This window comes from Sinohyriopsis cumingii, chromosome 1 (assembly GCF_028554795.1).
Source record: "Sinohyriopsis cumingii isolate HCF-2022 chromosome 1, ASM2855479v2, whole genome shotgun sequence".
Taxonomy (NCBI): domain Eukaryota; kingdom Metazoa; phylum Mollusca; class Bivalvia; order Unionida; family Unionidae; genus Sinohyriopsis; species Sinohyriopsis cumingii.
The window spans coordinates 61831601-61843217 of NC_142961.1; the positions used below are offsets into that span (position 1 = coordinate 61831601).

General features: G+C 36.0%; 1 protein-coding gene across 3 annotated transcripts; it reads right to left on the reverse strand.

Moving 5' to 3' along the window:
- Nucleotides 1–292: 292 nt before the first annotated feature.
- LOC149806969 (E3 ubiquitin-protein ligase MARCHF3-like) lies at nt 293–6943 on the reverse strand. 3 transcript variants are annotated; one of them, XM_089960226.1, is made up of 5 exons: nt 6699–6943; nt 5196–5553; nt 3837–3929; nt 3544–3625; nt 293–1283 (listed from the first exon to the last, which is right to left on the reverse strand). In XM_089960226.1, the coding sequence occupies exons 2-5, from the start codon at nt 5421–5423 to the stop codon at nt 1270–1272; spliced, it is 417 nt and encodes a 138-aa protein (XP_089816352.1). In that variant the 5' UTR covers nt 5424–5553; nt 6699–6943; the 3' UTR covers nt 293–1269. The 3 variants fall into 3 exon arrangements, with proteins under 3 accessions (XP_089816352.1, XP_089816346.1, XP_089816343.1); XM_089960220.1 differs by lacking the exon at nt 3544–3625 and having other exon boundaries at nt 6757–6943; XM_089960217.1 differs by lacking the exon at nt 3544–3625.
- Nucleotides 6944–11617: the final 4674 nt, after the last annotated feature.

An 11617-nucleotide genomic window follows, 5' to 3' on the forward strand; every position in this document is an offset into this window, starting at 1 on the left:
CTTTGAATTGATCTCTACTGTGCTATATAATATAGAACGTTAAATATCTGAAGCATATATTATAACTTACACAGCTTGGAAATTATTACTAAAACGAGTAACTGAATACCCAAGCAGGAAACCGGAACTACGAGCTTTAAGGTAGAAAAGTAACCAATAGTCAACAGAAGCACAGCTATATCTATCCCCCCCCCCCCGCCCATACTAGTTTACAAACATGTACATACTCCCCCTTTTCTGTTTGTTTGTTTATCTGATGTCTGTTTCTCTAACACCCACCCACCCACCCAGCAGCTAAGTCACCAACCACTTTAACCAACAATCCAATCTGATTAAAATCAGATCTCCACTGTCCAACGTGACGATATGACAGCGACCGCTTAGGAGCCATGTTCTGGTGGCCTATGTTGTTATCATAAGCGCTAATTGTATCAGCTAGTCAGATGAAATCTTATATCTTCGCGTCTAGGAGACTGTGCTATATGGCTGAAGAGCATTAATATTTGCCGAATGGTTTGATTCATTTTCACATTTCTGAAAGTTGTATTTCCATTGCCTAATTCGAAGGTCAACAGAACACGAACCCATAGCGGTCACTATAAGATTTTCACGTAGGACAGTGGAGATATAATATTAATCAAATTGCCAACAATTAATCAACCAATAAACACAGGTTCATAAGAACATATTCTAATGAACTGCACAAAATAGCTTTCCGCATTTACGGGTGCCTCTGCTCTTATTGAAAATGGCAATTCAAAACTGATACCTTCAAACTGTCCGCGCAGAATGGGCAATTGTTTAAAACAGTACTCTTTCCAGCATGAAATGCTGATTGAATAACAAACCACACTCTGTTAGCTGTAACTGTTCTTAGACAATGGTTGTAACTGTCCTAAACCATGAAACCATATATTCCTTTGAGGTACTCAAACAACCCCCACTGCTGTCAAAATACTAGATTTGTCACTGGAGGTAAACGTCCACTCTACGGAATTCCTATAAAATTTCCGAACGACATCATAAAGTGTAAGGCTAACATTTCGCTGTGAAATGAAAGCCACCACGAGAAAGACAAGGAATGTGACCCCGAAAACTTGCAGCAAGATGGAGTCTATGTTAAACTCTGTACTGTTGTGGAACTGGTCACGTCTGTTAAGTGTTCTTCCTACAGCAACGAAAACGATAACGATACTCACGAGCATGATAAAAATGCTGATACAAAAGGTCACGTGTCTCAATTTTTCATCTGCAGTAATTTGGGGACATCTAGAAAGTTTCATCTGAAAAGAGAAACACATTCAATATTTTTTCTTCATACCTGGGGTATTTTGAAGTTTTATTTCATAATTTAACAGAGTTCTCATGAATTCTACCTTGTAATTTCGGTTACCGAATTTGTATGGCGAAAATATGAACGAGTTGTTTTTATCGGATGAATATTGCACGACCTGTGGATGTGCAGTACCCATAGAAGGAAACGAGTTCATATTTTCCCATAACAATACAGAATCCTTTTTATTATATGCTCTTATTTGTTTTCTACCTACGGCTTAATTATAAAAAAAATACACTAAAAGAAACAAAATAAATGAATTTATGTTGTATTCCAAAATAAATGCTCAACTGTAGATTCATGAATACACGATAACAATATTTATGCGCAGCTAGCACCGCCCAGAGGCCTTTGAACTCGACGTTAATTTAGAAAGAATTGTCATTTTGGTCTACTTAAAATTTAAATTTCGAGTCATATTGTGAACGACTGCGCATTGGAACAACTTTTCCAGTTGCTCTGGAATGAATGGATATTTTGTTGTTGTGTCGATTCTACTCAATTCTGCTGATTATGGAATGAATTTATTAACTGTGTCAATTACACATAGAGTACATATGTCTGTGATTTGAGCAAGGAGGGATGCGTCTTGACTCACCTCCATGTGTGTTTTTGTTCTGTAATTGAATATTTGGAATCATAATGTGGGGAAAATATGAACTCTTTCAGCTGTAATTATCAAAAAGATAACATGTTCATTTTATTTCGAGCGCAGTAAGGATAATATTATTGCAGGTGGAAATGTACTAGTAGTCGATATTACAGTACAATTTCAAAATGTGTAATCATGCTTTAGAACCCATAACGCAGCTCATGTAATTCGAATTTGCAGAACTTAGGGAGCGCATTTTGAGGAAATTCAAGACGCAAAAATGTAGATATATTTTTTGCCATTCTTATTACCAGCTAAAAAACACACGTTTATTCCTGGTCACTTGCATGCTCTTTGTAGGGACCCATTCTATGTTATGATGTGTATGGCGTTACCGCTAGTCTAAATCCGAAACATTGCGCAAAGAAACTTGTGTGTGACCGTCCATTCAGCCAAAGGAAATAAGAATATTTCGTCATCTTGGTTTATTAGCTCTGAGTCCCTTACTTTTCGACCAAAACCTTCAGTACTTTCACTTATAAAGGGTACGTTTCTGATATATATGCGATATCCCTTGCCCCGCAGTACGCTTTTATATGCTATTTATATATGCCCCAGCGAGCACTGGTCATAGTCCGAACCATTCCATTAACGAAAAGTTACGAACATTTACCCTAAAAATCTGTTGAAATGATCTGAATGGTATTTTCAATATTGCGTATTTCACGTTTGTTACGGACATTGCGAATATCGCGTTCATTCATTTGCTTGTTTTGAAGGTTTCATTTATGGCTCAGTAAACTCGTCAACATTGTTCACTTTATGAGCTTCATCATCTCATCTTTTAAATAGACAAAACAGCTGCTTTAGAAAGTTTAGTTCATATACAAACAAATCTAATAAACTAAAACTTAAATTGGCTACTATATGAGCGTACATGGCTTGTTTACAAAGTAGTTCCTAATGCACAATACTATTGCATGATTCTGACAATGTAAAGTTAACGGACGAAAACAGAAGTATATAATAATATGACGTATAGAGTTACTGCAAGTATCAGGGCGAAACATTCATTTAGATCGCGATCGAGAGAGCGACATACAGAGAATCTGATAGGCGCAATAAAGTGGGCCGACTCATTGATTGTATGTAGCAATTGAAATATCATTACGTCATGACCTAAATAAAGTTTTACCATTGTCTTGACAGTGTGTGCAGTTTAAGTGGATGACAAAAGCGTACATCGTTGTTGTTGTTGTTGTAGGGTTTAACGCCATTTTTCAGCACAAGATAGGCTATACATGGCGGCCAGTATTAATGGTGGAGGAAGAACCAGGGAAATCCCCAGAAAGAACCACCGACCATCGAGAAGCTACTGGCAAGCTTTCTCACATACCCACATTGGCCGAATCCGAGACTCGAACCTACGCAGACAGAGGTGAGATGGCAGTGATCCGTAACGGAAAGCGCGTTAGACCACTCGGCCACTCGGGGCGTACATCGTACAACAGGTCGTACAATCTGCGGAGGGACTTTAAATTCTCCTTTCGTTTTTTAAAGTAGCTACTCCTTTCCTATGAAAAGTAATTACATACTTAAAGAAACATTTGCTTACAGCTTCGATTCTGGGCGTGGCAATATATCATCAAAGCTTTACACTCTGAACACGACCGTTGAGCCGAGCATAACATCCAAATCTCCGAAGCAAAACAAAAGAAAGAAAAAGTAAAATTAAAAACAATAATATTCTTTGATTCCTATAACATTATAGTTGTAAAGCATACTATTTTGATTGAATATGGCACTTACAAGCTCGTCATTACAAAATTCACGTGATATGTAACCATAAAGATTCATTTTACAGATTAGTATGCATTTAAAATAGCAGCTTGTGATGGAAAAAATTACCTTTCGTTTCTGATGCATTGCAAATCTGGTATCGCAAACTTCGCATTTTGGTGGCCTGTAAGGTGTTTCTTTGAATGCATAGTTTATCCAGGTCTGAAAGACACACACACACACACATATAATCAACGTGAAATACGCAAAGCACATCCACACAATGCCATTAAACTTCAAACATGATCTGAAATACATTAGACTGGAAAAATATTTTTACATTAGTTTCAGAGTTTAAAAGAGGAGGCAAGTTCAAGACGGAATATACTCTTTACTGAATATCATTAACTATTAGATGTTTATTTATGTCAATTGACTTTAGAACTATACTTACGCAATGGTACGACGACTGACGCGCGGAAGAATCTGTGATGAATTTCCTGAGTAAGATAACCATATTTGGTTGGTCTGACAAATGTAAGGACGCTTTGATAAATAAATGGCTGTACTTAGGAGTGCACAAGTTCTTTCAGCATCAGATTTCAACCAATGATTTACAATGTCCGTTTATATGTATGTGATGTAAGATTTGGTGGAGTGTTAATTAAAGAAGACGAAAATGGTGTGAATCGTCTAGTGTGGTATTTCTCTATAAAAAAAAAAGTAGAGAAAATTATTCCACTATCGAGAAAGATTGCGTGGCTTAAAGACTGGCTTTGCAACACATTGAAGTGTGTATGTTAACTCTCTCTCTCTCTCTCTCTCTCTCTCTCAATAAATATCAATTACATTGTTTCAAGCTCCTGAGACCCTCAAACGATTGATAATTAAGCATTTGTTGTATACGAATCCAGTTAAATTAGTATTTGATAGAAAAGTATCTTTCATGGAAAACCAGCATTTCCATGCTAGTGACTTTTTCATCGACCTTAATAGGTAATCTTCCGCAATCTACATTTTACCTTCCTGGTTTCACATTCCTCATTCAGTGTCCACAGTGTGTGCGTGTGTGTACGTTGATATGTGTTATATTTAGGGGTAAAATGATATAACAGCATTAAGAGTCAAGCTGGATGATAGATATTATGTGATAAGTGGTTATGTAACTTTTAGGCTTCATATATTTTATTTATTTATATACTTGGAAGGTAGGTGCATTTATAGCCGGGGTATATGGGATATTTAATTTGTATCTTACTGAGTGGATCATTGATTTTGTTTTCTTCGCTTGATAATGATGAGGCTTCTGGCAAAGAGGAGAGCACATTATGGCGACAAATTCCTGCCATAAAAAGAAAAGTCTATACACTTTTTTATTTTTATTGTTGTTGTTGTTGTTGTTGTTTTAGTTTCTTATTGCAAATCCCAGCACAGATTCATAAAAAAAATCAATATTTCAACCAAAATGGCGCGATCACATTTTCTTACCTTTAAGCATGACTGGTGCACATGTGCCATTGAACCTGAACATTTACACGGGGACACCATGGACTCGGATTGACCGTCATCTTGACAAATTCGGCATTCAAGTTTGGCTTTTGGATCAAGCGGGTTGGTCACCAACACAGTACTAAACACTTTCTGGTCATGGTGTAATGTTTCTTTGGAACTTAGAAAATAGTTTACTTTGACCCCTTTTTCTTTTTGAGTATCCATTTTGATAAGTTATAAATTAACTATCCATTCACTCATCCTGAACACGAAGTCTCACGAAAGAGTTGACTTTGACTTAACCGTATTCAAGACGTCCATGCAAAATTCAACATCAGCTATCTTCCTGGTAGTTCTGAAAAAAGAAGTCAGACATAACGGTTAATGCTTAATTAAGTTAAACAGTATGTAAATATGTATTGCTTTTAACATTTATTATCTCTCCCCTCAGTTTATAATATGCAAAGTGGGTCGTCTTCACTACAAATAAGAGACACGATAAGTACATGTCAAGTCCCAAACAGAGGATCGTTGCAAATGAAAACCTAGAGTATGCTTCAATGGATTTAGGGCTGTGGGTCCAAACCTGTAACAATAAAACACAAGGGAAAACATGAGTACTCCCTCATGTGTATCTGCATCACAGCTAACTTCTTCTAATCTAGTCTCCAGATGAAAAACTCTTACACCACAAGAACAGACCATTTTTCAAAAGATCTGAAAGGACATGGTTCCATTCATTGTATATTGTGGAAAGTTTTGTACAGTATGTCACTAGCTGAACGAGGTTTGTTGAGATGTTTTGAAAATTGATCCATTCTTGATTACAGTTTGCCTAAGTGGTTAGAGCGTCCGCCTCGGATGCGGGAGGTCGTGGGTTCAAACACGGACCGAGTCATACCAAAGACTAATACATATGGCACAAGCAGCTGCCTTGCTTGGCGCTCAGCATTAAGAGGTTAGTGTTACAACTGGTCAGCCTGGTGCCAGGATAATGTGACTAGGTGGGACATAATGTCATATGTGTGTGACATGATGGCCCAGTGCTAGAGATCAAATATAAACTGCCATGCTGCTGAAATCGTTGCGATATAACTCGAATTGTTAAAGTTAGTAAAATTTAAAATCACACACACACACACACACACACACACACACACACACACACACACACTTTGTGGGTTGATCCGATGGTAGGATTTGAAGTTGCACCCTACTGATCGCATGTCAAGTACGCTAACCACTGAACCGCACCGACTCCGGTCACAGATAATCAGACGACATATATTTAACCCAAGACGTGCGCCATGCATCAGACGAGTGAAGAATGTGATTGAACACTTATGAAGGAAAACGCACTGGAAAAACATTTAAACTCTCTCTCTCTCTCTCTCTCTCTCTCTCTCTCTCTCTCTCTCACACACACACACACACACACACACCTTGGCGAAAAACAATATATGCGACGTATCTAGAGTGAAACAATTGACGGGTACTTACCTCAAATCGTGGGTTTTAATGGAAAAGTGTATGCTCTCTATCTTTTTTTTATACACACCTGATGACCAACGGACAGAATGAGTCATATATTTGTAGGAATCTGGAGTTCTTAGAACCTGGTGACTGGTGGCAGTTTGATGAAGTTTGCATAAATGACACATTATATACGTATGGAACCTTTACTTTCTATTTCTACCTTATCAAAAATGTTATGATGAATTACGGACGAACGATTGTCATTTGGTTGTACATTGCTAAGCAGCATTCATTCTAAAGATAGACACGTACGGGATTTATGATATTTAGGTGGATCTGCATTTCCCCACACGCTATTAATAGAACCAGTTTAAATATATGTCAGTCCAAATTATGGGAAGTGTTTGTAGTACAAGCGTGGCACTGGGAACATCAATACAAAATCTCTCTCTCTGTCTCTCTCTCTCTGTCTCTCTCTCTCTCTCTCTCTCTCATGGCCAAGCAGCACAGAGATTTGTGAAATTCCAAACGAACTGTACAAGCAGGTAACGGCGCTGGTACTTAAATCTACCTTGTGCTAAAAATAGACCATAACATCATTGTGCCCGGCTGCCGCCATACTGTTTTCGGACAAAGCACCGAGAGACGCTTAGTAACACGTAGTAAATCGCGTTTGTGTGTAAAATATGTATTATTTTAAGGTTGGCTGTTGTCATTAAGGACAGCAGTTTTTGCGTTGTTGTATCCATGAATACATGCAGAAAATTATACCTCCCGACAAAATTTAATTGTATATATCTTTTAATTAAGGAAATGTATTACCCACGTAATATAAATATAATCAACCAGTCATGTTCTTTTCTACACCATAACTCTGACGAACGTAATGCATTCTTATTTGTTCTAAACTGTCATTCAAAATTACGAATTGTTTGTAAAACAGTTAAAATAAATTTACTCTCTTCTTTTCTTAACTTTGTTACAGATTAACACATCAGAATCAGAAAAGGTTAATAAAATCACTAACGCATAATACCAACAAAACAAACAAACAAACAAACAAACAAATAAAACCCCAGCACACACATTGATGCATTGTTTTTAAAATACATGGAATATCTATGCAACATTTCTAGAGTATACAAGCATATCACATCAAATAAGCAGAGTATAATTTTATGCGCTAAACAAAATGTAAGAAATGGTCACTTACTATGTAAACCCCTCTCTGTTTAAAACATGAATCACATACAAGAATACTTCATTGACATTATTTAATGGTGGGGGAGGGGCTGGCAGTTCTCATGGAAAATGTAATTGTATATATTCTTTAATTAAGGAAATGTATTATTCACATAGTATAAATATAATCAACCAGTACTGTTCCCTTCAACAACATAGCTCTAATGAACATAATCCATTCTTATACGTTCTAAACTATCATTCAAAATTAGGATTTGTTTGTAAAACGGACATTGAAATAAACATATAAATTTTCTCTCTTCTTGTCTTAGCTTTGTTACCGATTAACACATCGGAATCAGACAAGGTTAATAAAACCACTAATGCATAATACAACCCCCACCCCACCTCGAAAACATCGATACATTGCTTTTAAACTTATGGAATACATATTAAACATTTCTAGATTCTACATGCATAGTATCACATAAACTAAGCAGAGTGTAATTTTGTGCGCTAAACGAAATATAAGAAATAGTCACTTTCCTACATACATCCCTCTCTGTGTGTATGTTAAAACATGAGTCAAATATAAAAATACTTCATCGGCTTTATTTAATGGGGTGGGGATGGTGGTGGCAGTTCCCTTGGAATTTTCATCTCGAAATATTCAGGGTGTATCTATTGGTGATGAAATGCAAGCAATTTGTGTATTATAGTGTTCTAGAAAGATTCATCAAATTTGATTATATGATTTATACAGTCTGCAGGCTTAAGCACCACTGTAACAAAATATTGGAATGCACATCTGTATTCAGATGTACAAATTTAACGTCTGGTACATGGTTTTCAGTAAGAACAATAATACAAACAATATCACGGAAAAGAACGCTGAATGCCATTACACCGGTTCGCCATGTCCGAAAGGCTATTTTTAGAAACTGACATCACTGCGTGTGACGTTTCACAAAGGTAAAATGTACAAGCGCCATTGCCTAGTCTGATGGATCATCCCCCATATCTGTGTTGATATTGATGGACAATATGTAGGTCCGACGTCAACTGTTTATTAAAATGTGCCATTTTGCTGCATGCAAATCTTTCCGGAACACGCCTGCGTACAGTTTAGATACGGGTTTTTGGTAAGAGCCATATCTAGCGCAAAATTCAAAATGGTCACATGACCAAGAGTTGTTTTATTCCACGTTGATTTACAAGTCGCAAAACATGATTTGATCCGGAAATAGTATGTACATAACACCAAAAAGAACCCTTCTGCCGACTGTATGCACCGATGTGCGCAGACAAGAGTGGCAACATATTTTTGCAGGATTTAATGAATAGGCGATATCATCCCCAAAATTATTATAGGTGTGGGATTAATATATCGGCATATTACCGTATTTCTAAGTTTATTAGCATACCACATTGTCATTAGAATCGTAAAAGTTTACGTTTAGTTTCAATTAAAATTGTTTTCAGGGTAAACATTTGTAACATAAACGCAAATTATCTGTAATTAAAGCAGATTTTTGCTCGAACTTTGTGAACCCTAGATTTGAGATAAATAGTTTTCTTCATTCCAGACAAAAGAAAACAAGAAAACACTTGTGGCGATGACAACGCAATTTACTGTATGAGGTAAGTATCCAAAACGCTGAAGTGATCGGTTCGGGTTTAATATAATTTAAAGGACGCGATTAACGTGATTCGGTATCATGTTTTTGATTGGGGATAATAAAACGCCAAAGAAAAACATGCTTCTGATTCGTGATCAGGATTTTTATTCGAGCAAAGTAGCCGTGGTCAGCGGATGGGTCTGTGTCTTAGCGCGAACCATAGTCACAAGGGACCGATACAAAGAGAACCAGCAGAGATGAAATATATTGTCTGTCATCAACCAACTGTGTATCGAATCTTCTAATGATCCCAACCTTCTGTTGAAAATTTGTGTGTGTGTGTGTGTGTGTGTGTGTGTGTGCATATTGTGCTGCTGATTTGGAGTCAAAAGTTCCCTTAGTTCTCGAGATAAACCGGCTTAAAATGAATATTCTGCGCTAATTAGTGATGAGATGAGTTCACTATTCTTTGAATGATATTGAATTAAATTTGGAAAACTTACATAATATATTATTAAAAAATTCGTGGATAAAATATCAATGTTCTTAATTTTAAGATAGGATTTTAGCATAACCGACCAAAGATAAGCAAATATCAACGCTCTTAAATTATAAAAAATGACAATGGAAAGAGAAATGTAAATATATCTAGCATTGTTACATATTTTATATGTCTTCTTGCTTTGTTTCAAGTCCATTTTTTCCAACTCTTTCTCAGTTATATGTTTACTGGTTATAACTTAGTATATTCGTTTTTTGTTCAACTGTTACCGGATATCAATTGGTATAATGTTTTTACAATAGTTTTGCACAATTTCAGTATGTACCTTTCAAATTCTGTTGTAGGTACACGTCCAGATCACGATTCCGTAGAATGAAGATTACATGTATTAGTGCAATTTTTTTGTTCTTCGATAAATATTAGCGTTCTTCCTGACTGCCTCTGGTACACATTGCTTGATTCCTGTCCATTTATCTAATATGAAATCTTAATAAATAAAAAATGACAGAAAGTATTGTTGGTTTTGTAATAAATGAAATTGAAAATGTTCTAGGAGAAAAAGTTGTTGATGATAATTATGCTGCTGCTGCTGTTGCTGGTGATGATATTTGTTACAACATAAAAGAGATAACAAACACATTTTGTAAAATTCAACAAATAATATATTTCCCTAGAAAACAAAGTGAAAATTTAATTATTTTTTTTTACAGTATTGTTAATTAAAATTAAGAATAGTCCTAAAATTTTTGCCAGAAGTCCAAAAGTATACAGTAATACGGATGAGTACCAGTGGTGTTCCGAATAAAGTTGAATTTTTGTGATGATGTGCCAATAACATTGCATATTGTCAGTATGCTAAGTCATGTGTATCAAAATGATATGCTCCATAACGACTTTAAATGAATTCACAGTAATTACGAATTCGTTTTATAGTCCTAAAGGTTTTGAACACCTTGTAATTCCAAAGAATAATTGAAATAAAAAAAACCTCTCAAACAATAATTAAACACAACTAAATAGCTGTTTTGAATACAGATGTTTAAGATAGGAATATTATTTCTATTGTTCATTACTTTAAATATAATAAAAAAACTAAGACAGAATTTCACCACCAGGACGAGGGTCAAATATTCATTTCCGGAACATTCCGAATTGTCAACAAGGTCAGATCCGTTAACAGTCAACCAATCATATATCAGGTGAGCCAGGATTTCCTTGCGGGAAACCAATGACCTGAACTAAAATCCCATCAAATTCATTAAGAAGATTACTTTTACACCTTCCGATGTCCAAAGGCCACAAAACTATGCTTACTCGAACGAAATTACCTCATCTCAAAGTACCAACCAACAATGGCCAAAAGTATCTGTTTAATATGTTGCATACTAAATGACCTTTACACTCTACAATCATAAATCAAATACGAAACAAGTTATATATATATATATATATATATATATATATATATATATATATATATATATATATATATATATACGCAAACATCAAATCAACTGCAAATTGATGACCGCTTCGGTGGCCTAGTGGTTAGAGCGTCCGCCTCGGCTGTGGGAGGTGGCGGGTTCGAACCCCGGCCGAGTCATACCAAAGACTTACAAAAATGATAATAACAGACGCCT

What these genes read in the sequence shown, in the direction of transcription:
- LOC149806969 (XM_089960220.1), bottom strand. Translation starts at nt 5,423, where the DNA reads ATGGATACTCAAAAAGAAAAAGGGGTCAAAGTAAACTATTTTCTAAGT. An exon ending in TGCACCAGTCATGCTTAAAG is followed by an intron (nt 3,930 to 5,195) that starts GTAAGAAAATGT and finishes TGTGTCTTTCAG; the next exon opens with ACCTGGATAAACTATGCATT. An exon ending in CAATGCATCAGAAACGAAAG is followed by an intron (nt 1,284 to 3,836) that starts GTAATTTTTTCC and finishes TTCTCTTTTCAG; the next exon opens with ATGAAACTTTCTAGATGTCC.